Source organism: Chlorella variabilis (genome assembly GCF_000147415.1).
Source record: "Chlorella variabilis unplaced genomic scaffold CHLNCscaffold_16, whole genome shotgun sequence".
In the NCBI taxonomy this organism is placed as follows: Eukaryota; Viridiplantae; Chlorophyta; class Trebouxiophyceae; order Chlorellales; family Chlorellaceae; genus Chlorella; species Chlorella variabilis.
Window position 1 is genome coordinate 222,517 of NW_005435072.1, and position 26,944 is coordinate 249,460.

General features: G+C 69.2%; 9 protein-coding genes across 9 annotated transcripts in view; 3 read left to right on the forward strand and 6 right to left on the reverse strand.

Moving 5' to 3' along the window:
- CHLNCDRAFT_53517 (hypothetical protein) overlaps nt 1-5,438 on the reverse strand; it is a gene marked incomplete at both ends in the record, with an annotated part of 7,018 nt that extends 1,580 nt beyond the window's left edge. The window contains 10 exons of the mRNA XM_005845778.1: nt 43-1,686; nt 1,927-1,998; nt 2,182-2,286; nt 2,449-2,555; nt 2,758-2,911; nt 3,098-3,225; nt 3,786-4,057; nt 4,293-4,476; nt 4,642-5,344; nt 5,388-5,438. Coding sequence (XP_005845840.1) covers nt 43-1,686; nt 1,927-1,998; nt 2,182-2,286; nt 2,449-2,555; nt 2,758-2,911; nt 3,098-3,225; nt 3,786-4,057; nt 4,293-4,476; nt 4,642-5,344; nt 5,388-5,438 — 3,420 coding nt within the window. The remainder of the gene's footprint in view (nt 1-42; nt 1,687-1,926; nt 1,999-2,181; nt 2,287-2,448; nt 2,556-2,757; nt 2,912-3,097; nt 3,226-3,785; nt 4,058-4,292; nt 4,477-4,641; nt 5,345-5,387) is intronic.
- Nucleotides 5,439-5,912: 474 nt separating this feature from the next.
- On the forward strand, nt 5,913-7,761 carry CHLNCDRAFT_136326 (hypothetical protein; the record flags this gene model as incomplete). Its single annotated transcript, XM_005845672.1, has 8 exons — nt 5,913-5,974; nt 6,112-6,181; nt 6,461-6,491; nt 6,755-6,852; nt 7,067-7,185; nt 7,291-7,382; nt 7,490-7,545; nt 7,630-7,761. The coding sequence occupies 8 exons, from the start codon at nt 5,913-5,915 to the stop codon at nt 7,759-7,761; spliced, it is 660 nt and encodes a 219-aa protein (XP_005845734.1).
- A 492-nt stretch (nt 7,762-8,253) lies between these two features.
- On the reverse strand, nt 8,254-9,999 carry CHLNCDRAFT_53519 (hypothetical protein; the record flags this gene model as incomplete). The annotated part of the gene is made up of 5 exons (XM_005845779.1): nt 8,254-8,637; nt 8,790-9,026; nt 9,366-9,564; nt 9,694-9,883; nt 9,960-9,999. The coding sequence occupies 5 exons, from the start codon at nt 9,997-9,999 to the stop codon at nt 8,254-8,256; spliced, it is 1,050 nt and encodes a 349-aa protein (XP_005845841.1).
- A 297-nt stretch (nt 10,000-10,296) lies between these two features.
- CHLNCDRAFT_53520 (hypothetical protein) lies at nt 10,297-14,064 on the reverse strand (the record flags this gene model as incomplete). Its single annotated transcript, XM_005845780.1, has 10 exons — nt 10,297-10,610; nt 10,698-11,282; nt 11,442-11,549; nt 11,707-11,788; nt 11,918-12,030; nt 12,211-12,316; nt 12,513-12,579; nt 12,743-12,849; nt 13,085-13,437; nt 13,923-14,064. 10 exons carry the CDS (start codon nt 14,062-14,064, stop codon nt 10,297-10,299), a joined length of 1,977 nt encoding a protein of 658 aa, XP_005845842.1.
- Nucleotides 14,065-14,546: 482 nt separating this feature from the next.
- On the forward strand, nt 14,547-16,673 carry CHLNCDRAFT_53521 (hypothetical protein; the record flags this gene model as incomplete). Its single annotated transcript, XM_005845673.1, has 7 exons — nt 14,547-14,666; nt 14,892-14,942; nt 15,140-15,265; nt 15,403-15,455; nt 15,670-15,826; nt 16,027-16,108; nt 16,276-16,673. The coding sequence occupies 7 exons, from the start codon at nt 14,547-14,549 to the stop codon at nt 16,671-16,673; spliced, it is 987 nt and encodes a 328-aa protein (XP_005845735.1).
- A 248-nt stretch (nt 16,674-16,921) lies between these two features.
- On the reverse strand, nt 16,922-19,966 carry CHLNCDRAFT_136329 (hypothetical protein; the record flags this gene model as incomplete). The annotated part of the gene is made up of 7 exons (XM_005845781.1): nt 16,922-17,243; nt 17,425-17,595; nt 17,828-18,708; nt 19,144-19,302; nt 19,602-19,631; nt 19,740-19,777; nt 19,915-19,966. The coding sequence occupies 7 exons, from the start codon at nt 19,964-19,966 to the stop codon at nt 16,922-16,924; spliced, it is 1,653 nt and encodes a 550-aa protein (XP_005845843.1).
- A 974-nt stretch (nt 19,967-20,940) lies between these two features.
- CHLNCDRAFT_136330 (expressed protein) lies at nt 20,941-22,377 on the forward strand (the record flags this gene model as incomplete). Its single annotated transcript, XM_005845674.1, has 4 exons — nt 20,941-20,959; nt 21,137-21,279; nt 21,572-21,762; nt 21,975-22,377. The coding sequence occupies 4 exons, from the start codon at nt 20,941-20,943 to the stop codon at nt 22,375-22,377; spliced, it is 756 nt and encodes a 251-aa protein (XP_005845736.1).
- A 553-nt stretch (nt 22,378-22,930) lies between these two features.
- CHLNCDRAFT_56248 (hypothetical protein) lies at nt 22,931-25,885 on the reverse strand. Its single transcript, XM_005845782.1, has 8 exons — nt 25,733-25,885; nt 25,346-25,374; nt 25,158-25,239; nt 24,840-24,914; nt 24,493-24,651; nt 24,079-24,168; nt 23,754-23,872; nt 22,931-23,512 (listed from the first exon to the last, which is right to left on the reverse strand). Exons 1-8 carry the CDS (start codon nt 25,745-25,747, stop codon nt 23,371-23,373), a joined length of 711 nt encoding a protein of 236 aa, XP_005845844.1. The 5' UTR covers nt 25,748-25,885; the 3' UTR covers nt 22,931-23,370.
- A 928-nt stretch (nt 25,886-26,813) lies between these two features.
- The window catches only part of CHLNCDRAFT_136332 (expressed protein), a gene marked incomplete at both ends in the record, with an annotated part of 1,908 nt that continues 1,777 nt past the window's right edge, over nt 26,814-26,944 (reverse strand). Inside the window, one exon of the mRNA XM_005845783.1 lies at nt 26,814-26,904. Coding sequence (XP_005845845.1) covers nt 26,814-26,904 — 91 coding nt within the window. The remainder of the gene's footprint in view (nt 26,905-26,944) is intronic.

The window sequence follows — 26,944 nt, forward strand, 5'->3', positions numbered from 1 at the left end:
CGCAGCGGCTGCCGCCTCCTCCTGGCGCTTCACAGCTGCCACTTGGGCTGCCGCCTCCTTCGCGGCAGTCTCCTCTTGCACACGCTTCGTCGCCTCCTGCTGAGCAGCGGCCGCTGCCGCAGCGGCTTTGGTTGCCGCAGCCTCCTCCTCGGCACGCCTCGCCGCCGCCTCCTCGGCACGCCTCGCCTCCGCCTCCTCCGCACGCTTGGCCTCCTCCTCCTGAGCACGCCTCGTTTCTGCCTCCCTGGCTGCAGCCGCTGCAGCCGCTGCGGCAGCTGCCTCCCTGGCAGCTGCCTCCTCTTGCGCGCGCCTCTCTGCGGCCTGCTGAGCAGCTGCTGCTGCCGCAGCTGCCTCTTGCTGGGCACGCTTCGCCTCTGCCGCTTGCGCAGCAGCTGCTTCTCTGGCAGCCGCCTCCTCCTGGGCACGCCTCGCGGCCTCCTCCTGAGAACGCCTCGCTTCTGCCTCTTTGGCCGCGGCCACTGCCGCAGCCGCTTCCTTTGCCGCAGCCTCCTCTCGCACACGCCTCGCTTCTGCCTCTTTGGCCGCTACCGCTGCCGCAGCTGCTTCCTTGGCAGCCTCCTCCTGGGCACGTCTCGCCTCTGCCTCTCGAGCCGCCGCTGCTTCCCTCGCAGCCGCCTCCTCCTGTGCACGCTTCGCCGCTGCTTCTTGAGCCGCCGCTGCTGCCCTCGCAGCCGCCTCCTCTTGCACACGCTTCGCCTCTGCCTCCTGCGCAGCTGCCGCCTGCTGCGCAAGCCTTTTCTCCTCCTCCTGTTGGCGCGCCGCGGCTGCCTCTAGGGCCGCTGCTGCTGCTTCTCGGGCCGCCGCAGCAGCAGCGGCTGCTTCCCTTGCAGCCGCCTCCTCCTGCGCATGCCTCGCGGCAGCCTCGTGGGCTGCCGCAACAGCCGCAGCAGCTTCCCCGACTGCTGCCTCCCGCTCCTCCCGCGCCCTGGCTGCAGCCTGCTGTGCCTCGAGCTCCCGGGCGGCCACGGCGGCGGCCGCTGTCTCCCCGGCGGCTGTCTCGGCCGCCTCCTGCTGCCGCGGAGCCGCCTGCGGCTCGAGAGCCGGCGCCTTCTGCTCCGCCTGCCGCAGCTTTGCCTCCATCTCTTTAACCAGCCGCTCCAGCTCTTCCAGCCGCGCCAGCTCAGCCGCACGCTGCTGCTCGGCCAGCGCCTGCTCGGCGGAAGCTCCGGGCCCCTGCGCCAGCTGCTGAGGGGCAGCCAAAGGCTGCTCTGGCGTGGCAGGTTGCTCGGGTGTGGTTGAAGGCGCTGGCGGCTCCTGCCGAGCCCCTTCCTCCGCTGCCACCTGGCCTTCCTTAGGCCCCTCCCCTTTCCCACTTGCTGCAGCAGTACTGCCGTCAGGCTGTGCAGTCTGGTTGGGCGGCTGTTGGGAGCCAGCCGGCGCTGCCACCTGCTCTGCCGCCGCCTCTGCTGCTGTAGCTTGGGGCGCATCCACCGCACTGGCATTGCTGGCCGCCTCGTTCGCCTCCGCTGCCGGCGCCTCCAGCTGCTGCGGCGGTTGGCCGGCTGGTGAGGCTTGCTGGGGCTCTGCCCCGTCCTCCTGCTCCTGCTCATGCTGCGTCCCCTCCTGCCCTTCCGGCTGCCCCTCCTCAGGCTGCAGGCTGTCGAGCAGCTGCTGTGAGGAGGGCAGGCCGGCCTGCTCTTCATAGGCCAGGATAACATCCCTCAACTGCGAGACAGGCAGGGAAGTGGGTGACCAGCGCTGGAGGCACGGCACGGCACAGCACAGCACAGCATACACAGCACGCACAGCATACACAGCACGCACAGCATACACAGCACGCACAGCATACACAGCGCAGCACGGCATGGGACAGGAGCGCGGAGCACGGCAGGCAAGCAGCAGGACAGCAGGGCAGAAGGAGCGGGCGCAGCTGCGGCGATGCAGCAGGGCAAAGGGCGGCCGCACCTGGAGCAGCAGCGGCGCCAGGCCTTCGCTGTAAGGCACCCACTTGGCAGGTGGGTAGGCGGGCCGCCGCGCCTGCACAGCGGGGGCAGATGCACACAGGTAAGCATGGCGAAGCTGGGAGGCGGGCCAGCGCTTTAGGTGCTTGAAGTTTCCAAACCGATACATGGCAGTGCGGATTCTCCAGACTCCACAAAACCTGGCGGCAAAGAAACGTGCATGAGCACACCGGCGGCGATGCCACACGGCAGCGCGCACCTGGCTGGCGTTGTGGTCGGCAGCGCCGGCGGTACCATCGGGGCGCGGCATGGCGGGGTGCCAGCCCAGCCCGCAGTGGCTCAGCATGCGGCGGGCGGTGCCCTCCTGCACACACGCGCGACGAGGAGACACGGCCGCACAGCACGTCAGCATGTTCAGTCCGGCGATGGACGAGGGGCGAGTGGCATTGCCCTCCCCGCAGCTGCGTGCCGCATGCCACGTGCTGCTGCTGCAATGGCTGCCGCCCAGCGCCGCCCCTCCCCTCACCATATCCGCCACCATGTGCGAGTAATGCACATGCAGGATGCGGCCGGGCAGGGCGCGGTCCCAGTGCGCCATGGCGGCGTGGTGGGCGCCCACGTGGCCTGCCAGGTCTGCAGCAGTGGGCAGCGGGGCACCGACGTTTGGTGCGCGTGGTGCGTCTGTTGTGGGGTAGGGGGCATGCCCGCTTGGTGGGCGCGAGCTCGACAGCGGAAGGCAGGAGGGCCCGGGCACAAGGCTGGCGCCTCACGGCGCCAGGAGCCGCAGCCGACACAAAGATTGCCGGCACAAAGCTGGCACCAGCGGCAGGCTCACGCGTCAGGTTGAAGGACCACGGTACCGCGGCGGGGCGGGAGGCCTGCTGGAAGGCCGACAGGGCAGTGTCTGCCGGGTGGCGCACCGCGTGCAGGATGCAGGCATCTGGGAGCAGCGCGGCGGCGTAGCCTAGCTGCCAGGGGCTGGCCAGGGACTGCAAGGGGGGAGGTAGGGTAGGGAGAGAGGGTGAGGCAAGCGGCTGGTGAGAGGCAGAGATGCAGGAGGAGGGGCAAGAGCAGCAGGAAGGAGGGGCTTGGTGTACGGGCAGGAGTTGCGCCACACGGCGGGTGCAGGGCAGGCAAGCAAGCAGCGGCGCCTCCGGCAGTGCTCCATGCCGGACGCTCGCCTTGTCCACGAGCCAGGTGGCGTTGCCGGCGGCGGAGCCGGGCGGCAGCATGCCCAGCGCACTCCGCCCATACTGCCGCCGCAGCTCCTGCAGCCGCTCGGCGCTCACAGAACCCTTGCTGGCTGCGACGCGTGGAGGTGGTGCAGGAAAGGAGGGAAACAGGTTGAGCGACAGGGCTCTATTTACACTCCTTGGGTTGCCCTGGGGCTGGACGGTCACACAGGCGGAGGGGACGGTGGGGTGAAGGCAGTGCCCGGGCCCGGCTGGCTGATGCCCCTGAGCCCTCACCTAAGTCTTCCTGCAGCTGAGAGAGCAGCCCGGGCAGCTGGGACCGCTCGCCCGCGCCCCACACCTCAGGATGGCTGCACAGCAGGCATGGGGCGGGGCCAGGGACAGGCAGGCTGTGAGGAGAGAGTCACAGCAGGCAGCGAGGGGTGGCGCTCAACTGGGGCCTCTCACTGACAGGGGTGGCAGCCTGAGCGCGCATGTGCAGGCAGCCACAGCCGCCTGGAACTGGAACCCCCTGCTCGCCTGCTCAGCACTTGCTCGAGGAGCGTGCCGCCGCTGCGGGGGAGCCCCACTAGAAGGATGGGGCGAGGCCCCGGCGGCGCCGGCCCGGCAGCCCGCGCCGCACGCAGAACCGCAGCCTGCCCGGCGGAAGCCGGCTGGGCGCAGGCCCCACCGGGGGCCACCTCTGCGCCTGCTGCCGCTGCGGCTGGCTCGTTTCCGATCCACTGCTGCAGGCGCAGCAGGCCAAGCCGTCCGGCCAGGTCGGCCACGCCTCTGAGCGCCCGTCCCGCCTGGCTACCCGCCCCGGCCTGGCCCTGCGCCGCAGCCGGGAAGGCGCTGCGCAGTTGCCGCAGCTCAGCAGCATAGTCGTCGGGCCGGTACTGGGGCCCCGGGCCGTGCAGCTGCTTGGCAGCTGCCAGCGCCGCCCAGGCCTCGCCGTACCGCCTGCAGTACATGACCGGGCAGGTGAGCGGGCAGGTGAGCACAGTAGGGCAGGCATGAGGGTGAAGGCAGGAGGCTGGGAGCACCCAGCAGCAGGCCATTGCCAGCAGACCGGATGCCCGGCCAAGCATGGCTCGGCAACAGCCACCCGGCAGACCAGCCAACCGTGGGCCCCGATTCCCAGCCCCCAGCCGCTGACCAGCGCCGCATCCAGCCGGCTGCCCGGCCCTCCACTCACTTGCGGGCGTGCAGGCCTCTGTGCAGGGCATAGTAGAGCGGGAAGGCGCGGGTGCGGTTGAAGCCGCGCAGCCAAGGGCAGGGTGCGGGGCGGGCCTGCGCCTCCTCCTGCTGCTGCTCTGCAGGCGGCGGCTGCCGGCCATCCAGCATGCCGGCGCACAGCTGCAGCTCGGCCACCTGGTCATCTGCAGGGAGGGCAGACGGTCGAGCGGAAGGCAGGCGGGTGGGGAGTGTCTCTGGAGGCTGCGCACGGGCCAGCGGCGCAGCAGCAGCAGCCGACTGCGAGGGGACGACAAATGAGCAGCGAAGCAGCCGCCACCCCACCGCCGCACGCCCTCCAGCCCGCCCACCTGTCAGGTTGCTGAGCTGGCCCAGGGCGGAAACATAGGTGGCTGGGTCGGAGAGGACCGCCGCTGCTGCGGGCAGTGGTTCCAGCAGCTCGTGCACCGCGGCCTCCTGCCCCAGCCCGTGCAGCACTCGTGCAGCCCTCAGCAGCCGCGCCGCCACCCAGCGCTGCAGGCCCTGCACGTGCGCATCTGCCGGCAGCTGGGCGCCGCCAGCGGGCAGCGGCTGGCGGCGCAAGAGCGCCACCGCCGCCTCCACCGCCGCCTGCGCCGCCTGCGGCCGCCCCAGCTGCTCCAGCAGCCGGCCCCGCTCCAGGATCAGGGCGCCGCGGAAGACGGGGGCGACCGCTATGGAGGCTGCCAGGGCCACAGCCTCCAGCGCGGCAGTCGCCGTCGAGGGCGCCAGCGCGGCGCCGCTCGCCGTGCACGCCGCCGTCAGCGCGTCGGCGGCTCCCACAAGCTTGTGGTCGGCGGCGGCCGAGCCAACCGCCTCCTGCAGCGCCGCCAGAGCGGCGGCCACGTCTGGGCCGGCCCTCGAGCTGTGTGTGCCATTGGCATCCGTGGTATTGGCTGCTGCGCTGGTGTCAACACAGACGCTGGCGGCAGCGGCGGAAGCAGGCTCGCTGCCACTCCCTCCCGCCGCTGCAGATACCTCTTGCGCGGCCGCCACCTGCACCTCAGCGCAACTCTGGTCGTGATTGGGCCGCGGCTGCGGCGATGGCGGGTGCCCAAGCAAGTTATCCCGCTCGCACCTGCGCAAGCGCCAGGACGATGGCGAGCAGCAAGCACAGCTGCCGCTTCATTGGAGGAGGGTTGTGAGCCCAAGGCCAACGCCTCTTCTCCACTTTTGCCAGTGCGCGGCGCTGAGGACCGGTTGCAGTTGTGCGATGGTTCTGCAGGTATTGGCCGATGGCGATAGGGATGCAGGAGACCCCAGCAGGGGGACGCTCCTGCTGCGTGCTGTGCCACCTGGGGGAGAGATGCCCTAGACCGGAGAGTGTTTGGGCGTCTATGAAGTGGTGTCTGGTCACTCGCGTCGTCTTTGACCAAGTCCTCCTGACTTGGGTTTCTGCCTTCGTCCTCGGTTGCGCCCCATCAGAAATTTTCTGTGCGCTTCCGCAGCAGCTAGTGGGCTCCAGAAATCCGCACACGCACGCGCAATTACCTTTGCAGCGGGAGATTGCGTGGATCATTTGGAGGGACCAGCGGCGAGGCGGCGGCGACACCCAGCGGCGGCGGCGACCGAGGAGCCACTTACTTATCAGTCGCTCGCGAGGATGGCAGACATCATCAAGGAGACAGTGACGGGGGTGGCCTTCCCTCGCAAGCAGCAGTTCTGGTGAGCGCCGCCAAGGTGGAGCCTGGAGCGGACGTGTGTGTCGGCCGCCACAGCTCGTGCCGCCGCCACGCCGCTGCTGCCCCCGCTGCGGTGACCCAGCGCTGACCCAGCCACTTCCCGTGCATTGCTGCCTGCAGGCACGGCGGCGAGCTGACCTGCCTAGGCGCCGGGGCCAGGGTGAAGAAGGTTGCCATGATGACCGCTAAGGTGCGCCGTGCCATGCATTGCCTGCTTTGGGGCTAAAGGGGGCTGACAGCCTGGCTTGAGCAGCAGCGCAGCCCATGCTGCCTGGCTGGCGCTGCTGCTCTGCTGGCTTGCCTGAATAGGCTGGGGCAGGCCTGCAGCAAGGGGCTGGGGAAGTGCTAGAAAGAAGGGGTGGGGGCTCTGTGTAGGTCGGCGTGCCGGCGGGGCAAGCCAGGTGCTGGCATCACCTGAGCCCTTGCCCGCCTCTGCCCCGTGCTGCCATGGGCCTGTGTCCGCCTGCAGGTGTATGCCGTGTCGATGTATGTGGACGCAGGTGGGCGTTGCGCTGTGCTGTAAGGCGCTGTGCTGTGCTGCGTTGTGTTGTGCTGCGCTGCGCTGTGCTGCAAGGCCCTGTGCTGTAAGGCCCTGCGCTGTTCTGACCTGTGCTGTGCAACCCTAAACCGCTCCGCCACAGACAGCGCTGGCTGCGCGACACAGGCATGGCTCGTGCGCTGCTGGTGCTGCCCTCGGCTTGACCCCTGCCGCCAGGCCCCTGCCTTGCAATAACTCATTACATGTATCGGACATGCGTCGCAGACTCGGCCGCGCGGGCAGACAGCCAAGAGAAGCGCCCGGAGTCGGAGGCGGCGGTACTACGTGCCCTTCAGAACGGGGCCTTCACAAAAGTGCTGCAGGTGAGCCTCCTGTGTATGTGTATGTGTGTGTGTGGTGTGGGTAGGCGGGACGTGTGCGCTCAGCGAACCCACGGTCGGAACACGGTCAGGACCAGCACAGCTGCAGGGGGATTGAGGCAGTGGCAGACCCCCGCCTGCCTGCGGGCGGCGGGTCCCTTCTTGCCTTGTAAGCCACCCCCGATTGCGCCTTCCCTGCTGCTGCTGCTGCCGCCAGATGCACCTGGTGCGCAGCATCACGGGCAAACAGTTTGCGGATGCGCTGGATGAGAGCCTGCGCCCCATGATGAGGTGGGCGATGCACGCTGAGGGTGCTTGGGCCTGCGCCGCCGTTGGGTGTATTGTACACTGCTGCTGCTGTTTGCCCGGCATACCCGCCCTGCCCCTGCCCCCACATGCCGGGGTCTTGCCTAGCACTGCCTGTACCGCCTGGTACTGCAGCGGTGACGAGGCAGTCATGGACGACTTCTGCGGCTTCTTCGAGGCCAAGAAGATGGACAAGGATGCCGAGATTTGCCTGCTGTGGCATGCAGGTGCGCATGCCGCGCTCGTACATTCTTGCTCAAATGGCGCCAGTCTGCCGTGGTGCGCAGCCTGCCTCCGAACTCCCGCCGCCGCCGCCGTGAGCTGCTGCATGCAGATGGGCCTCTGGACGTGTGCCTGCGCCCTGCCACCGACAAAACGCCATACGCTAGCGTGAGTGGCCCCAGCGTGAGCTTGCGGTGATGGGCAGGGCGTGCGTGCCACGGGATACCTGACCTTGCCCCCGCCTGCCTGCAGGCGCAGCCCGGCCTCTCCATCACCTCGCCGCGGCTGGGTCGCGCGATGTGGGAGCTCTACCTGTCGCCCAAGACGCCCTCCCCGGACGCCCGCAAGGCATGGCTGGCCGCGGTGCCCAAGCTGGCGGCCTGAGGGCGCCCGAGTTGGCATGGGCGCTGCCTACCAAGCGCCCATGCTCTGTCAACACACCTTACAAAGCAGCTAGCTGTGCACTGCCCCATTGTTACAACCATGCTGGCCATGACAACATGCAGCGGCAAGGCATCCTCAGCTTGCATGTGACGGAGTGCATGCCGCTTGTTGACAGCATCTCGACTTGCATACAAGGATTGTGGATGGGCCTGTGCGGCGTGCAGGATGAAATGCACCGTTGGCTGTAATTGGTGGTACGTGTTGCTGCTGACAGCATAGGCCGGGGTCCTTGCTGTGAGATCAGGGTGTCTCTCATGCGCCGCCGCTGGCAGCCCGGCCCTGCCGCCACCCGCCCGTGCTGCTGCCTGTGCCCTCCCCTTTCCTGCTGGCTGGGAGACCTGGCTGGACAGCACTGCCTGGACACCACTGGTTGCAGACAACTGGCTGGGATACATGTGTTACCAATGAGTCATAACAGATCCCAGGGCTCCCTCATGCGTGCGCCACCACCCACAGCATCTCGTAAGGCTCCGCGATGCCCTCAGGCGTGGCCAGCCCCGCCGCCACCTCGGCCGCTGCCGCCAGGTACTGCCGCCGCATGGCGTCCAGTCCCTCCTCTCCCACCGCCGCGCCCACGTCGGCAAACGGCAGGCTGGTGCACAGCGCCCAGCCGGAGGCGGCCCAGTGCTCGGGCGTCTGCCCCGCCCGCAAGTTGAGCTCCGAGGTGACGGAGATGGCGGCGGCGCTGTAGCCGGCGCCCGCCAGCAGCCGCCGTACCTGGCCCTCCTCAGAAAACAGGGAGCAGGGGTCCTGCAGGAGCAGGCCCTGCCCCGCCGCCACCTGGGCAAAGACAGTAAAGGCACAGGAGCCCACGCCCTGCAGGGCTCGGGGCAGGCAGGCGGGGTGCAGGGCGAGCGGCACATGGAGGAGGGTGCACGCGCCGGCCAGCATGCCGCCGCCGGCTGGGCCAGCGCTGGCAGCCTCTGGCTGGCCCCTGACTGGCCCCTCCGGCCGCGAGCGCTGCACACCAGCCCTGCTGCACATCCAGCCCCGCGGCTCGCCTTGGGCGCGTTGAACAGCAGGCGGCCGCCGGGCCGCAGCCAGCTCCGCCACTCGGCCAGGGCGGCGGGTATGTCGGGCAGGAAGGGGAGGGCGTTGGAGCAGAGGATGGCGTGGAAGCGGCCCGCACCAAAGGCGCACTCCTCGATGTCGGCAGCAAGGAGGCGCATGTTGGTCAGGCCCTGCGCCCGCGCCTTCACCGCCGCCTGCGCAGGGCAGGGAGTTACAGGCATGCATGCATTGGCGGTGTGACATGTTGGGGATGAACCCGGCTGGGCGTGGGGGCGGCGCAGCCGTGGGCGGGCACGCGCTGTACAGCACAGCGGCGGCGGCATTGCTGCTGCAAGCTGCCACGGGGGCACCGGCACCGCTGCCGCCGCAGCTGCTGTCGCTGCTGCTGCTACTACCCTGCGCGGCGCCTTCCGACCGCCGACAGACAGCCAGCGAGCCTGCTTTGCGCGGCTACACAGCCCGCAGGCAGAGCTCATCACCACACCCTGGCCCCAGCAGGGAGCCCTCCCCAACACACACACACACACACACACCTTATGGATCATCGCGTCAGAGAGGTCTACGCCCGTTACCCTGCCGCTGCTGCCGACCAGCCGCGCCGCCGCCAGCGCCACCAGGCCTGTGCCGGTGCCAACATCCAGAACCTCCTCACCCGGCTGCAGCGCCGCCAGCTGCACCAGCCGGGCGGCCTGGGGCGGGTGGTAGGTGTTGCCGGCGTCGTAGCCTGGTGCCCTGCACGCGCGGCGCAAGGGGTGGGCTTGGGGTGAAGCGGGGTGAAGCAGCGAATGGCAGACATCAGTGCATTCCAGGGTGGCTTGACAGCTGGCGGTTTTGATGTGCAAGCAGCCACTACACGACTACCTGGCGTCAAACTGCTGGGCGATGCGGAGCTTGAAGTCGGCGGGGCGAGGCGGAGGGCGGAGCGGCGGCAGCGGCGCCGCCGCCGCCTGCTTCTGGGGCTCCGACAGCCCCGCGGCGGCTGGCGGCGACCTGCCCGCCGCGCTCCGGCGATGCCGCGGACGGCGCTGCTGCCGCGCTGCTCCTTTGCCCGCTGTGGGGGCAGGGTTGTGCGAGCGAGCAGCCTCTACAGTGGGCCCCGAGCAGCAGCAGCAGCTGCAAGCCATCACCTTGGCCTTGCAGCCTAGCAGAGCGCTTGAGAGCCGCCATGTGCATGCCCTAAAAACATAGCGGCCGGTACCGCCACCACCGCTGGCATCACCTTCCGCCCAGTTGATCCGGCGGGATGAATCAAGGCAGCTGCTTGATTGCTGCTGGGTAATGCTGTCCCATTTATTGCAGGGCGGATGTGGTTGGAGCGGTCACTCAAGGCAAGCGGGCAGGCAGCCAATATCCTGTCCAGTGGAGCCGTGGCGGGCCTAAGGTGAAGGCGACTCCAGTCCATGGCAGTTTTACAACTTATTTATCAAGTAGACAACAAATTACAGTTACATGCATTATATTAGTTTAGAAAAAGTTAGAAAATGAGAAGACGGACTGGAGAGGCCAGGCTTCCTCCGCCTCCTGGGCCCCTGCTGCAGGCAGCAGCAGCGGTGCCACTGCCGCGCCGCCGCTCCCAACGCTGGGGCTCCTGCCCCTGCTGCTGCTGCCGCCGTCGTTGCTGCCGCTGTAGGCTTCACCGCTGCTGCTGCCAGTTGCCATGAGGTGCCCCGAATCGCTGCTGCCGCGCACGGCACTGCCAGGTATCCGGCCCCTGGGCAGGATGGAAAGCGCGCGGTCCAGGCCGGCGCCCCCCGGCTGCTGCTCGCCAGCTGGCGGCACTGCAATGCCGGAGGCGAGGGGTGGGGATGGGGTGCGCGGAACGCCAGTCCCGCCCTCTGGGAGCGCGCTCGCAGCCTGGGGCTGACTGGGTGCAGCAGCGATTGTGAACTCTGCTGAAGGCTGCCGCTCTGGCGCTGCAGGCGGCAGCAGCGGTGCCGCCGCCGCGTCCGATGCGGCCGCGCGGGCAGCCTGGGGCGCGTGCAGCCTGGCGCCTCCCCACAGCAGGAAGGCCAGGCTGCGCACGATGCAGGAGGGGCTGCTCATGGCCGCCGCCGCTCCCGCCGCCACCCAGCCCGACACGCCGCCGGCCAGGCCGGAGGCGGCGGCGTCACCTGCGGCGGGGCAGGAGCCGCTGACGGCGCGCCGCAGGAGCAGGCGGGAGTCTATCTTGACCGCCGCCACAAAGCCGAAGAACTCGGGAACGTAGGGCAGCGCCCCGCCGCTGGCAGGGCCCGCCGCTGTCGCCGCCGCCTCCACGGGTGGCTGCTTGCCATTGGCGCCCAGCGCGGCCGCGGCCCGCTTGCCGCCGGCGCCTGGGCCCGGCTGCTGCTGCATCTGCTGCTTCTGCTGCTGCTGCGTCTGCTGCTGCTGGCGCCAGAAGGCGGCGACCTGGTGGGGCGGCAGCACCTGCATCACCCTGAAGCGGTGGGGCTGGAAGAGTTTGACCATCGCTGCAAGGCCGGGAAGAAAGGAGGCGGGGGCAGGGGCAGGAGGGGTCAGGGGAGGAGTTATGCAGCCAGCCAGCAGCTGGTTACGCTATTCAAGGCCACAGGCCTTGAGCACCCTTTTCCAAGGTGCGTCAGCATGCGGCCAGCTGGGCAAGCGCGCACCCGAGAAGGCGGGCCTCATGCCGCTCCTGAGCGGGCACCCCTTGTTGGCCGCGGCCTCTGCCAGGCTGGCAAACCCAGGCAGCTCGCCGCTGCCGCCCTCCAGCGCGTCTGCGGCAGGCGGCGGTGGCAGAGGTGGGAGGCCACGAGCAGGACAGAAGGCGTCAGATTCAGTCGTTACGGCATTGCACAGTCTGCAAGCTTTTCCAAGCCTCTAGTCGACAAACCCTCCGCCGTTCCCCACCCCCGCCCCCCCCGCCCCGCCCACCTGCGTGCAGGAAGTCGAAGAGCAGGCGGCTGCCAGGGGCGCACAGGGCCGACAGGTCGGTGATCAGGCTGTCAGCCTGGTCCTGCAGGGCAGAGGCAGGGGCAGGCATCAGGGGTGGGCATCGGCCGGAGAGGAGCCTGTGACCTGCCAAGACGCATGCGGACAGCGGACGGGCACGTTGTCAGCTGCGCCGGCACAAACAGGCACGCACCTGGGACAGGTAGGCCAGCAGGCCCTCGGCCACGATGCAGCAGCGCAGGGAGGGGTCGAACCCGGCCCCCGTCAGCTCTGTGATGAGCGTCTTGAGGCCGCCGCTGAAGTCGACTGCAGCATGATTGGGAGGAGAGGGGCAGGGGAGGGCGCTCAGGTTGCACGGGCTGCAAGCTTGGCTGGCATGAGAGGTCAGGGCAGCAGGCAAGCCTGGTGGTAGGTGGCGGGCGCCCGGCGCAGCCGGCTCGAGCCCGTTCGACGCCCTCCCGGGGCGGCGGCCGCGTGCCCGCTCACCTTCCACAAACCGCGGCCGCCGCGCCGCGCGCCGCCAGCCTGGCGCCACCTCATCCAGCAGTTCCCGCTTGCGCTGGCAGGCCTGGCGGGAGTCGACCTCGTAAAACTGTGAGGAAAGGTGGCAGGGAGGGGCAGGCGATTGTGGGGCTCGGGGTGGTGCGCCATGGACAGGCAAACTTCACAAAAGAAAGCCTTCGCGAGTGGCTACATCAGGCATCAGGAGGCAACCCATGGGGCAAGACGGGAGGCGCAGGGCGGCAGGCGGCTGGCGGCAGGCAGCAGGCGGCAGCGTGCCAGCCCACCTGCACCCCTGGCTGGGACATGGCGTGGGACCAAGTGCTGAGGCCGGAGCGCAGGACCACCACCTGCCTGCAGCGAAGCAGCAGGGGAGTGCCGGCAGGGAGGCGGGTTTGTGGGTGGCATGTTGCTGGCTTGTGGCCAATGCTCGAAGGTAGGCAGGCAGGCTGGCGGTCCGCGGCAGGGGTCGCCTCCTGTATCGCACGCGCAGGCCCATATGCGACCTTGCCTGCACGCGTCCTCCTCGATGCCCTGCCGCAGCTGGCCCGCCAGCCAGGCGGCCCGAGCCGCCGTGTAGCGGCAGATGCCGGGCACCCCGAAGCAGGGAGATTCCATCAGGTTCTGCAGGCAGGCAGAGTTTCGGCGGAGCAGGGCAGCGGGGTGGGCACAGGAGGAGACGCCAGGCAAACTTCATGTTTTCATAACTGCCTGTCGGCTGGCAGCTGCGAGGACGATGCCTGGGTGGCTGCGAAGGCACACGGCTAGGGCAATGCAAGGGGTTGTTGGGCTCCCCGGGCCTTGCCTGCAGGTGCCAGCGCCAGCCGGGCGTGCGGGTGAGCGCGCGCCAGCCCGGCACCAGCTGCTCCGCCAGCGCCGCCGCCAGCTGGCCGTCCTGGCTGCCGGCCTCGCAGCCGCCGCAGCGGCTGAGGTCCCTGTCGAACCCGGCCAGCTGGCCGCTGCTCTGGTGGCCCAGAGAGATGCAGTGCGTGAGGAGGGCGGTGGTGTGCATGTCGTGGCGGGCGCTGACGGCGTAGAAGGGGCTCCATTTGGAGCTGGAGCCTGCCGCCAGCAACTCCAGCCGCTGCTGCGGGTTGGTGACGGCGCCGACCGCCGGCGCCGCGGGCTTGCCGCCGCCGCCGCCGGCGCTGCCGTCCGCGGCCTGCTGCTTGCCGTCCAGGGTGGCGAACAGCCGCAGCTGCTTGGCCTCCGCTGGCTGGGCAGCGGCCATGGTTGGGGGCTGCCTCGGGGGGTGGGTTCCGAACGGTGGGGGCCCCTGGGGGGGTTGCGCCAAGCCGAAGGGCGGCCTCAAGAGAGCTCGCAAGGTGACTATGGAGAGCCGGTAGCTCAGTGGAGAATGCGTCTGCGTAGCAGAGGCTGCGTTGGGCTGGATGCCGTGTCCTGCATGCTGAGGTGCCTCGGAGCGCGGACCTAGAACCCCACGCTGGGCTTCTCTGGCGTCTCACTCAGCGACCACATGCCCCGGCCTGCACCCAGGCAGACCCGTGACACACAACTCTGCTGCCCCTCGTGCCGACCAACCCCAGACGCCTCCCCCGGCCCCAGCCCCGCCCCACCAGCCTCTGAGCGGCCCCCAAGAGCCAACAAGGCGAGCCAGGGTGCTGCAGGGGCGCTGGAATCATGCGCCGCCCCGCCTTGTGCACGCGTCGACCCACTGCCGCCGCCGCCGCCCCCACCTGCCTGCCTGCCTGTCCGCAGATGTCCGCCACCCCGGCAGCCAAGCTTGCCCTGGGCTCGCGCCAAAGCGCCGCGTCCTGGGCAGCCTCCCAGCAGCAGCAGCAGCAGCAGCAGCAGCAGCAGCAGCACCTGGAGGAGCATGCGGCACAGGTGGTGGCGGCCGCCACCGCCGCCGCCAAGGAGAAGGAGCAGGCGGCCTCGTCGTTTGGAAAGGCGCTGAGGGCGCTTTCCTCCCGCTTCAACCCAACCAACTACAACAGTGAGGCAGCAGCACGACCGCTGCCCGCTTTACTTCGACCCTGCCTGCCTCTGCCTTGCCCCACCTCTGCCTTGCCCTACCTCGTGGCCCGGCCTCCTGTCCCTGTGCTTCCCAGGGCCTTCCTGCACCAGCCTGCCTCAGCCTCCCCCCTGCCCCCTGCCGCCCCCACCCACCCCACCCTGCAGTGCTCCTGTTCCGCACCCTGAACCGCGACCTCTGCCTGCCCAATGCCAATGATGACTACATCGCACCGCTGTTCAGGCAAGGCTGCATATGAGGCTGCACACTGATGGCTGCGTGCCTGGACCCTCATCTGCCTGGAACCTTTGCTGCCGCTGGCCTCTGCCTGGACGGCGCCGCCTCCATGCCTCCCCAACCTCGCACCGCCGCTGTGCCCCGCCGCGCCCGTGCCCGCAGGGACAAGCTCATGCCGGTGCGCAGCTGGGTGCAGCGCACCATCCCAGGCATGGCAGGGGTAACGCGGGTGAGCGCCTCCCTTCTGCCCATTCTGCCATTGTGCCTTCTGGCAGAACTTGTAGCCTGCAGCACTGCAGGATGGAACGCCTTGCCTGCAGTGCTTACCGCTGCGCCTCTGGGACGCATGCGACGGCAGTGCCGCAACCGCCACCAGGGCCTGCCCCTGAAGCACTCGTCACACCTCGCGCTGAGCCAGCCCTGGCTCCTCTCTGCCTCCTCCCTCCTCCTGCAGCGGGGTGTGGAGGATGCGGGGGTGGGCGTGCCGGGCGTGTGCAACTTTGTGGTGAGAGTGGAGGGCGGCCAGCCGCCGCGGCTGACCGGCGCTGCCGCCGGGTTGGCGCCGCCGTTACACCTGCTCTTGCGCACGCCCCAGGCGTCCGGCTGCCGCCAGCGCAGCAGCCTTCGCGCTTGCTGAAACCAGCGCTGCCGCCCTCAAGCAGCGGCCCAGCACCACCCTGCCCCCTGGTTGTGTGCAAGCAGGATGCGCGCACCAAGTGGATAGACGGCGCTCTGAGGCAGGCTCTGGACGAGGGCTTTACCCAGGTGGTGTGCCTGGCGGCAGGCTACGACACGCGAGCCTACCGCTTCGCCCGGCGGGGCGTCAAGGTGAGGCCTGGGGCCGGATGTCATCTCACAAGGGCGGCACCCTCTGCTGCTGAAGCAGCTCACCTCCCTCATCCCTTCCTTCCTGCCTCCCTGCCTGACACCTCCACACTCTCCTTCTATCTCGCCCCCCTTGCCAGTTCTTTGAGCTGGACCTGCCCGCCGCCAGCCAGCGCAAGCAGTGGCTGGTCAAGTGAGCACCGCTGCACGCCTGCACGATGCCGGCTCGTCAGCCAGGCTCCTGCTGCCCGTCCTGGGAACATCCGGGCTCAGCCGTGGCCAGCACCTAGCTTTGGCTGGCTGTCTTCCAAGCCACCATGCCCCCTGCCTGGCCCAAGCCCTGCCAGCCCGCCTTGTGCAGTCCATGACCCGCGATCGGCTGCTGCCCCCTTCCCCAACGCCCGCAGGGCCTGCCTGCCCGGCTACGACACGCTGCCTCGCCCCGTGTACGTGGGGGCAGACCTGGGGCGGGTGACTGTGGGCGACGCGCTGGCGGGGACCGGCTTTGATGCCAGCCGGCCCACGCTGTTCACCTGCGAGGGCCTGATCTACTACCTCCCAGAGGTACTGCACTGTACTGCTGGCTGTACTGCTGCTGTGATACTGCCAGCTTGCGCTTCAGGGGGAGCAGCCCCTGCGCGACGGCCCACCACCTCCACGACCCCGCCTGTTCCCCGCCGCCTCTGCCGAGCAGCCTGGCAGCACTGGACCCACTGCCTTTGTCCTGTCCCTGTCCTGTCCTGCCCCTCCCTGGCACTGTGCAGGCCGCGGTGGCGACCCTGCTGACCAGCGTGGCCGACGTCGCCGCCCCCGGCAGCCGCCTGCTCTTCGACTTCCTGCATGCAGGTGGGCTGCACAGCTGCTGCATTGCTGGCGGCGCAGGAGCCCGTGCCGCCCTGCTTCTCACCTGTGGCTGTGGCTACCGTGGGGGGCAGGGTGTGGTGGGCGTGCACTGTTGCCGAGACAAAAACACGGTGCAAACTCTGGAGCTTCCAACCCCGCCCCTCCTGCAGACGCCGTGGACGGCAGCGCCTTCTATCCCGGCTACCACGCCTGCGCCGAGAGCGTGGCGGGCAAGGGGGAGGCGTTTGTGTCCGGGCTGCAGCCGGGAGAGGATGAGCTGGCGGGGTACCTGGCGCTGCTGAGCTGGCGCCTGCACCGCCTGGTTTCGCCGCGCCAGATGGCGGCCAAGGAGCTGCCTCACGAGCAGTGGAGCGACGAGATACCTCCCATCCTTGCTTTCTACAGCTACTGCGAAATGGAGAAGCCGGCAGTCGCAGCGGCGGCGCCAGCGGGTGCCAGCGTGGCGGCGCCAGCGAGCGTCAAGCAGCAGCCCGAGCCCGCCTGTCTGCAGCGCGACGGCAGCCTGATCCAGGCAGCGCCGGACGCCGACCTGCCTGGCAGCCCCTGAGGCGCTGGCAGTAGTATTGTCCGGATGAGCGGCATGGTTTGCCCTCACTAGCCCTGCACCAGCATTGCTGGCAGCAGCACTGCTTCGATAGAAAATTGCATCAACAGAATGGAGATGCACGCTCATTTCACAAAAGATTACTGGCAGCAAGATGTATTCATGAATCAAATGCATGCATGGGTTGGCAAATGTATGGATGTAATGATGGGATGCACCCGTCAGGATGGGCAAGCTCGAGCGCGGCAGCCTCAGCGCAGCCGCAGCTGCTTGCCGCCGCTGCGGTACCGCATCACGGTCAGCTTCCCCCTCACTTCCCTCACCACCCTGTCCCGGCTTGCAGGGATGTCGCTGAATGCCAGCACCGGCTGCCCCTGCCCATCCAGAGCCAGCGCCAGGCTTTTGGCGGCGCCGGGGGTGACGTCAGGGGTGCCACCGACGTAGTGCCACTTGCCGCCGGCGTACCGCATCACACTGCCCCTGCCGCCCTCGCCGCCGCTGAAGGCCACGTGCGGGGAGCCCTGGCCTGCAGCAAGCACCACCTGGCTCACAGAGTGGCGTGAGAATCCCAGGCTGCAATCGGGGCAGGCAGGGCGGCAGGTGAGGTGGCAGTTAGGGGAAGTCGGGTCAGTGCTGCTGGCTGGGTGAACAGCGACAGTGAGAGGGAGCGCCCTGCACCGCAGACTGGCAGGCAGCACTCAGCCAAGCCAGCCGCCCACCCCCCAGCACGGCCCCGCTGCCGCGGCACCCTCACCTGCCCAGCGGCTGCCAGCCTCCGCCAGCCACGCTGTAACGCATGGTGCTGGCCCTCCTCCCGCTGCTGTGGTCGATGTAGGCCGCCACCGGCGCCCCGTCTCTGCTGTCCACACCCAGGCTCAGGCTGTCAGCCCTGCCGCCCGACAGGCCCGGGTTGCCTAGCAGCTGCCTGCAGGCCCGGCGGCGGCGGCGGGGCAGCCAGCTCAGCTGTCGAGCTCAGCTCTGCTGCTTGGCTACTGGTACTGCCGGCACAGCGTGTGCCCTTCCAGCCAGCCGCGGTGCAGACCTGCAGCTGCTCGTGCAGCAGCCCCTGCCCCTCCCACCAGCACACAACAGCACACACACACCGCACTGCCCGCAAACACACACACGCAGCACTGCCCAAGCACAAGCCAGCTCACCACTGCCCTCCCGTCTCGGGCCCGTACCACATGGCCGTGGCCCGCCCCTCCTCATCCTCGAAAGGCGATGCCTCCAGGTAGATGATGTACACCCGGCCGCCCGGCCCTGCCGCCATGTCAAAGCCCCGCAGCTCGCCACCGCCGGCAAGGGCAGGGCCCGAGAAGGCGGCCTGGCCGCCCAGAGGGGCCCACCTGGCCCTGCCGCCGCCACCACCGGCTCGGTACGCCATCACCGTGGCCCGAAACTCGCTGTCCTGCTCCTGGTATCCCACCAGCGGTGTACCGCCAGAATCCAGTGCCAGCACCAGGCGCAGCGGTCCCGCCGCCCGCATCGACGCGCCCAGCTGGCTCCAGCCGGCGACGCTGCCAGCGGGCGCCTGCCACACCGCCACATCATCCGCCCGGGCGCCGAAGTAGCGGTCGTATGCCAGCAGGAGGCCGCCGGAGGAGGCGTTGATGGCCAGGTTGGTCTCTCTGACAAAGTATTGAGGGCTGGTGGGGCCCGCCGCCACCCAGGCGCCGGGCGCTGCGGCCGTGTGCCGCAGAACCACCAGCTGGTCCCGAGCGCCTTGCTTGGGGTCGTGCAGAGCCCCGGCGACGTAGATGGCGCCACTGGACGGATCCACAGCCAAGCTCTTGCCGGGAAGCGGGCCGGCAGTGAAGCCGCGGCTGCCGACAAGCTCCCAGCCCTCCACCGCCGGCGGGGGAACAGGCACGGGCTTGGGCTGCGGCTTGGGCTTGCCCCCTTTGCCCGGCGGGGCGACGGCGGCCCTTTCGCAGCGCCCGCTGCGGTCCAGGGCAAAGCCACGCAGGCACAGGCTGCACCGCCGCCCGCTGCGGTCGCACGCTCGGCACCACTTCCTTGCCGCAGCAGACCGGCACTGCAGGTAGGTACGGGGAGGGAGGGAGAAACCGCTCGCCACGGCGGCTGCCGGATGTGCAGCAGCAGCAGGCCAATGCAAGCAGCCGGTGGCGCCGCCTGCCGCCGGCGGTGCAGCAGTGGCACACAGCCCATGCATGGAGTCTCTCCACACTACTTGCCTTGCCGCTCAGCCTAACCATGGTTGCCTTTCTGCAGCCGTCTGCGCCATCTGGGGTGTAGCCAGGGCGGCACAGCCTGCACAGCCGCCCGCTTCTGTCACACACCATGCATCGCTTTGCCACAGCAGGCTTGCACTGCATGGGTCAAGCAGGGGCAGGGGAGGTGACGGGACAGCGCAGCTGTTGCTGGCGGCGCAGAGGCCTGGCAGCGGGAAGCAGCGGCGGCGGCAGCCTGGCAGCAGGCCTCCACGACAAGCTCATTCAGCGCTTCACACCTTTCCCGTGCTCGGCTTGGGCTTGGGGGTCGGCTTGCGCGGCGGCGGCACCTTCTTGCAGCCGCCTTTCCCGTCTGGGTAGTAGCCTGGGATGCACAGGCCGCACGGCGTGCCCGTGCCATCACATATCAGGCACAGCCTGGCCGCGGCTGGCTTGCACTGCAGGCAGGCAGGGGCGGGCGCAAGCAGCGGGAAGCCGTGGGATGCTTCACCAGGCTAGCCAGTGCCGCATCACCAGCATGGCCCCACAGCAAAGAAGCCCCTTCCTGGCCTCCAATCCTGCCCCAGCAATCCCTCGCCTTGCCCTTGTCGGCTGGCTTGCCGCCACCGCTGGGCTTGCCCGGCTTCTTGCCGCCGCCGCTGGGCGTTCGGGGCTGGGCCTTGTGGCAGCGCCCGCCACGATCTGGTGCATAGCCTGGGGTGCAAACGACGCAGCGGGAGCCATACTTGTCACATACCAGGCACCGCTTGCTCACTGCCTTGCGGCACTGCAGGCAGGGCAGCGGCCAGGCAGCAAGGAGGCTGTCGGGTGGTGGCGTTGGCAAGGGGAGTGCGGGCGGTACCGACTGGTGGCGCGCCCTGAGCTGCAGCCGCACCTTTCCCGTGTTCTTTGGGTGTTCGATATTGACCTTGGCTGCATGCAAGGGCGCGCAGAGTTGTTTGTGGGGGGATGCGAATCTCGTTGCATTCGGTAGTTGCTCGCCACCCTTGCCAAACAGTCATCCACTTGCAGACGGCCTTAAATGTCGGGCTTCCACCGCCTGGGCTCACCACAGGCACCGCTCACGGCCACCAGCAGCAGCACCAGAGTCACGGGCCGCATGGGCGGGGAATGGCCGCGGCAAGCCAATGTGTCAGCGTGCGGAAAGCATGGAGAGGTTTCTGGGCGGATCGAGATGCGCTACATGCCGTTGACACATTCCTCTTCGGCTGACGTGGCGCCGCCGCCGCTGTGCTGCTGCAGCTCACAGGAAGCGGTGCAGGAGCCCACACTGCAGGGACTGCTCTCCACATCCGCATCGCATCCACCTACCATGCCAGCATGCCCAATGCTGCTGCTCATACCGCTGGCACGGCAGAGCCTAAACCGAAAGCAGCGGTACGAGTCGGCAGTGGCACGAGTCCGCAGCGCCACAACACTGCAGTTTGCAGGGCGGCATGCCCATTGACCACTGCCTCCTCCTGAGCCAGAGGGTGGCCATCAACGGCGGGCAAATGGGCCCAGCCTGCATCCGTGCCACCGCAACCGCCGTGCGCCAGCTGCAGGCGGCAAGTCGTGACTGCTGCGGCTATCAGATCTCGAAGTTTATTTTGGGCCATGCATCAGCGGGCCATGCAAGCTGCAAGAAGCGGCAGCAGCAGGATCCTCCCCACCCTCTGCCCACGGGCATGCCACCGATCCCATACGCTTGCTGGCGTGCTGGTCAGCTTGCAGAAGCTTCCTGGACCTGGTAATGGTTAGCGGCGACTGCAGTCGGCATGCCAGCTGGCTGTCTCAGCACGCGGCCACAGCATGGGTCTCCGCGGCATATCCCACACGCAGGGGCAGAAGGCGGCGCTTTTCCAGCACGTGACACCGCTTGCACACTCCGGCGTAGCTCTCGGGGAGCCTCCGCGTGCTGCTCCTCTCACGCTCTCCACAAGCAGCCCCCTCTCTCGCTGATCAAGCAGCGGTTCACGGCACCCGCACCGGCAGCAGGCGCGCGCCCACCAGGAGCAGCACCGGGCCCCACCCGCCGCCCTCCTCCGCCGCCCCTCGCCGGCCCGGTCCGCCTGCAGCAGCCGAAGCCGCGCACCATGAAGCGCGCGTGTATAGGTGAGGCTCTCGCCCTCCAACCCTGGCCGCCGGCCGGCAGGCGCGCCGCGGCCGCCCCTGCACCTCGCCGGCCTTGCGCTCCCGCCGCCGCCACTCTTGCCCCCACGCCCTCCATCCTCACACACATGCATAAACCCACACCCTCCCTCCCTCCCTCCCTCCCCACCACACCTGCAGTCCACGACTGGGTCAACCTGGTGCTGGTGCCCATCATCGCGGCAATGACGATGGCGGGGCTGGTGGGCCTCATCGACCCCGCCCTCGTCACCTACGCCTTCATCGCTTATGTGGCGGGAGACTTTGTGTGGGTCTTCCTGCAGGTGGGAGCTGGAGAGGGAGGGAGAGAGAGAGAGTGTGGGTTTCTGTGTGTGTGTGTGGATGTGAGGGCGTTTTGTGCAGATGTGTGTGTGTGTGTGTGTGTGTGTGTGTGATTTTCGCTGCGGGGGCTGCGAACAGCAGCGGCAGCCCGCGCCCTGCCCAGCGCAGAGGAAGGATCGCATCCGCGGCGGCGGGGGGCAGAAACGGGCCAGCCGCGCCTGCAGCGATTGCTCCCCGCAGCCCCCACCAACCCGCACCTACGCTGCCACCCACCTCTCTTTCCTCCCCCCGCAGCCCGAGGCGGTGCCCTCGCTGCCCACCGTCATCCTGGCGCACCACGCCGTCACCTGCGTGCTGCTGTGCGTGCCGCTCAAGCGCCCCCACCTGCACTGGTATACGTGCGTGGACGGCCTGGTGGAGCTCAACACCTTCTTCCTCATCGCCCGCCGCCAGTTCCGCTCCCGTACCACGCGCAAGGTGTTCAGGTGTGCGGCGCACGGCGGTGCGAGGGCGCTGCGTGGGCGGGCGGCAGGCTGGCGCCAACCTCTCGGGACGCGTCGGCATTACCCTGCTGCCGCGCCGCGCGGTCGACTGCCCCACCCCTCCTCCAGCCCAGGCCCTGCCCACCCCGCTGCCTCTCTCTCACCTCCGCCTCGCCTCCTGCCCTCCCTCCCTCCCGGCTGCGCCTGCCCCGCAGCTGGCTGTACTGGGCCTCCTTCCTGTCCATGCGCATGGTACTGTACCCGCTGATGGTACCGCTGTTCTGGCGGGAGATGCAGATGACAGAGGAGGCGCCCTGGTGGGAGGTGCTGGCCTGCGTGGGATCCCAGACCATCCTCTGTATGTTCAACGTCGTACTGCTGGCCCTCAGCGTGATGAACTGGCGCAAGCGGCGCGCCGCCGCGGGCGAGACCAAGGACGGCGCCAGCGCCGGCGCCGCCGCCGGCCAGCGCGCGGCGGGCAAGGCGCCCGGCGCCGCCGCAGCCGGGCTGAAGCAGCGCGTGCGGCAGCGCGGGGGCAGCCCCGACGAAGGCGAGCTGGTGCCGGCCGTCAAGGGCGCCGCCGCGGCCGCCCTTGCGCTCAAGGCCCGCGCGGTGTGAGGCGCCGGAAGCCGTGTGCAGCCTGGCAGCACGCCTCCACGGCCCTACCTGCCCGCCTGCGTGTCTGCGACCTGCCTGCCGGCGCCGCTGCCGCTGCCCCGGCACAAGCAGCGGGATGCAGCCCGCCGCGACTCGCCCCCCTGGAATGGATGCCACACTTGGAATCAAGAAATGAAGTTTGTGCACATGTAGCTGTTTTCCAAAGGCATGCTGCCCGGCACATGCTGCCTGGCCATGCCAACCAAACCAGAAACGCCGCCCCGTTTTCGACGCACCCCAGCCCCAGCTGACATTTTGCCCCGCCCCGCCCCGCCCCCATTTCATGCCCGACCAGCCCCCTTACCTGCTTCTCGCACCCTACCTCTGCCCCCCTGCCTCCCCGTGCTGCATTTTGTCGGGCCCCAGCCCCGCCCCCTCTTTTGCTCCCCTCACAAGCTTTTTGCTCCACCCGCCCTTGCTTTCCTTTTGCCCCTCCCCACCCGGGGCCGCCCCACCCGCAGCTTGCGCCCTTGCCTCACCTTGTTTTGCCCCGGGCCCATGCCCTCCCCGGTCTGTAAACGCCGAAGGGTTACAACAGAGCTTGCACAGGGCGCTGAAATCGCACCGCGGACGGGAGCGGCGGCGGTACAGGGCGGGACGGGGGCGCCCCGCCGCACTTACGGAGGAGGGGAGTCGGAAGAAGCAAAATGCGAGGGACAGGTGTGGCGCAGCGCACGCGCAGGGGCCAGTCAGTGCAGCGGGTCGCAGAGGGCGGGTAGCCAGCGGGTAGCCAGGAGAGGCAAGGGGACGGGACGGCGCGCCAGCTCGCCTCCCTGTGCCCACGACGCCCTGGGCTCGGGCCGAAGCTCCCTGGGCGGCCCCTGGGAGGCCCGCCCCCAAGAGAGGACGGAAGGTGACTGCTCGCCGCGCACGGGTGCCCCCTGGCCGCCACACGCGCCCCGCGCCGGGCAGCAGGGCTCGGCAGGGTCTCTGGAGGCGGGCGTCGCCCGCCGCTCACACGCCCGAGGGCGGCGCGCCAAACAGCAGGGCGCGGATGGAGGGCAGGTTGCCGGCGTAGGTGATGCGCAGGCGGTCGTCCAGCGTGTTGGAGCACACAATCTTGCCGTCGGCCGAGGTGACCACCACGCCGCCGCAGCTGCAGGGCGGGGAGGGAAGCAGGGCAGGCGCAGCATGTGTGTGCGTGTGGTGGGGGCACAGGCGCAGCAAGGACGTGCAAGTCTGCGTGGTGGTGGTGGTGGTGGTGGTGTGCAGGAGACGCCGGCCAGGAAAGCGAGGGTGCACACACCGCCGCGGCATGGGCAGTAGACCACGAAGCGGCAGCCCGCCCTCCCTGCCGGAGCACTGCTGCACATGCTGCAGCAGTCGCTGCTACCCACCAGCTCTGGAACTCGTCCTCGTCCGTGTGCTTGCCCGCCTTGGGCGGTGGCGGCAGCGGGTGCGCGGCGTCCAGCTCCATGGCGGGGGCGGCGCTGCCAAAGGCCTCCTTGTACTTGCCCTGCGGCGGTGGGGAGCGGGGCGGAGGAGCAGGGGCAGGTGAGCGGGCAGGGCAGAGAAGCAGGCAGGCAGGCAGGCAGGCAAGCCAGGCAGGCAAGCAGGCATGCGAGGAAGTGGGCGCCTGGCTGGCACCGGCGCACCAGGCGCAGCTGCCGACTGGACACCCAACCTCCCCCCTGCGCCCCAGCCCTGCGCCGCCGCGCCCACCTGCGCCGCCGCCATGGCCTCCTGCACCAGCTGCACGTCCACCGCGCGGCACCGCACCAGCGCCTTGGGCTCCTCCAGCTTGTGCAGGGACTGCGGGAGAAACGCGCGGCGGGGCGGGACGGGGCGGGGCGGGCAGGGAGGCGGCGGCAGGTTGGCAGGCTGGTTGGCGGCGAGAGAGGGAGGGAGGGTGCTGGGAGAGGAGCTGAAGTGGGGGATGCAGGCAAGGGGGGCAGGACGGGCAGGGCTGCCTGGCCCTGCACAGGCAGCCGCCAGGCCCAGGCAGCCTCTCTCCATCCCCTGCCCTTCTACCCTGCAAGGCCCTCAGCCATACACAACCCTAACCCTCGCCCTGAGAGCCGAATGTGGGCAGGCCCAGGCGCCTCCCAAGGGCCCCCCCGCGCGGCTGCCGCCCACCTGCACCAGCAGGTCTGTGAGCAGCTTCTTGTAGGCGGTACCGTCCTTGGAAAGCGCGGCCAGCCCGGCAAACGCCTCGTGCAGCAGCGCCTGCACCGCCCCCTCCCGCGCCGCCAGCACCTTGATCCGGCTCTCGTTCAGCTGCTTGCTGTACTCCACCTGTACCGCCGGGCACAGAAAGGGAGGCGGGGAAGGGGAGAGGGTGAGCGGATGCGTGTGTGGGGCGATGAGGGTGGGCGGGGTGGCGGGCGGCGAGGCCGGCCGAGCAGCCGAGCGCGCGTGCGTCACCCAGGCAGCGACGCGGCCTGCCCCAGCGCGCCCTCCCCTCCCTCGCTCCCCCAGCCCACCTTCTTCTTGACGTCTATCGAGCCCTCCCTCCGCTCAAACTCCTTCTTCACCCGCGCCTTCTCTGCCTCCAGCAGCTGCGGGGCAGGTGCAGGGGCGGGGAGGAAAGCGGCGCGGCGGGTCGGGGGCAGGAGGAAAGGAGGCGGGCCGCCGCTTGCTCCCCAGCCTGCCCGCGCTGGGTGACGTTCCTCGACCCGGCACTACGCCTGCCTGCCCAAGGCTGCCCTCGTGCCCTCCCAGGCCGCCCTTGCCGACCCGAGCCCGACGCCGTGCTGCCGCCACCGCCCCACACCCCCCGGTGGCTGCCGCCCAGCACCCACCTGCAGCTTGGTGATATTAAACTCCTCGTCTGCCGACACAGCAATCTCTGCCGCCTTCTCATCGGCCTCCTGCCGGATGAACCTGCGGGGAGCGGCGGCGCAGAGCGGCGGTGGGCGCAGGGCAGCGGGGAGGTGGCCGGCACTAGCCTGCTGGAAGGGCCAGCTGCCGGCTGCCTCGCCCTACTCACATCACCATCTGGTTGATGGTTTTGGAGACCTGCGGGCACGCAGGCGAGCGAGCAGTGTAATGGCAAAAGTTGGAGAGCGGGGGCAAGGGCGGCGTAGGACGCGGGCGCTGCAGACGGGCCAACCGGGGGGCCATTGCGGGCGGGGCGCCCGCCAGCCACTTGCAAACAGGCTGCGGTGAGCCTTGCAGGCTGGTGTAGGGCTAGGGCTCGCAGTTCGCCAGAGACTAGGGTCTCCCGGCGGCCCACGAGTGGAGCGCTGGGTGCACGACCCGGGCTGGATCGCGCCCAGGATGCCTTCAGGAGCCCCCAACGCGCCAGCCGGCGTGCAAAACGCTGAGGGTGGGAGGTGGGGCTCCGCCGATCGAGAGCCCTGCAACCCCTGCTCACCTCTGTGTCATTCATACTGACTACTGCTGCCTCTAGAAGCCCGCCGGGGGCGGTTCAGCCTGCCAGGCCCGCAAAACCCCACACAGAGCAAGCGCGGCGCCTGATCTGTTGACTGGCGGGAGGGCCACGGGAGCAGGGGAGCAGATGCGGGGTGGGAACAACGCGGAGAGCGCGCGGGAGGGCCGCCATGGCGGTGCGCCAGCGTGTCGGCGCCCAGGTGGCGGGCGGCGGCCGCATTGCTTGGGGCTGCCTGTTGCTGAGCGGCAGGCAGCTCTAGCCTGCCTGTTGCTGGGAAGCAGGCAGCCCCGAGGGCTCCTTCAAACACACAGGCATGGCGTTGTTTGACGCACCCCCACACACTACAGCAGCTCCCTCATTTGCTGCCGCGGGTTTGGTGCCGCGGGTTCAACACTCCAGGGCTGCCTCTGCTGAGTGTCGGTATGGTATAGGATTTACAGGGACCACCACTATGCAGTGCCAGGTGGCGAGGCGCCCTGCGCTGGCCCGCACGCCACTGGGTGGCGGCACAGGCCAGCGCTGGAGGCCTCGCACCCAGCTGGAGGAATCCTGAATGGCATGCCACTTGCGGCGGCTGCCTCCGAGAAAGAATCGAGTTCAACGGCCGAACACATGCGTTGAGGGACCGGGACAGAGCCAAGACAGATCAAAGGAGGATGGGAAGAGCATGCAGTGAAACAGTGCTTGTGGTTGAGGGTCCCGCGCTGCCCGGGAGGGGCAAGCGCGGGGTTGGGAGCAACACGTAGCAACTTGTACGAAAGCAGGCAGCGGATGCGTCAGGAGCAGGGCTGCCCTGGAATGCAGCGCCGACGGCGCAGCAGTCGGGGCAGCCGAGCCGGCCGAGCAGCGCGGCAGGACAGGGGTTTGGGAAGTGGATGAGTGCCAGCCGGGAGGGCCAGGGGGCCGGGGTTCAGAGCGGCCCCGCAGGCAGCCAAACGAAATCTAGGAATCATGGGTACTGAGTCAAGAGATTTGTCAGGAATAATGCACGCAGGAGCAAAGGAGCAGGAGAGGCGAGCTCAGCCAGAGGTTCGAGGGAGGGTTCGTGGGCGGCGCCCAAATCTCAGAGTCGGGCCGGGGGCCGCGACGGCCGCGCCGTGCGCCGGTCAGTCGCATGGGAGGTGCGGCGCGGGGCCGGCGGCGGCTGGCGCCGCCTACAGGCTGCGGCGGTACGAGCCGTAGTACGACATAGGC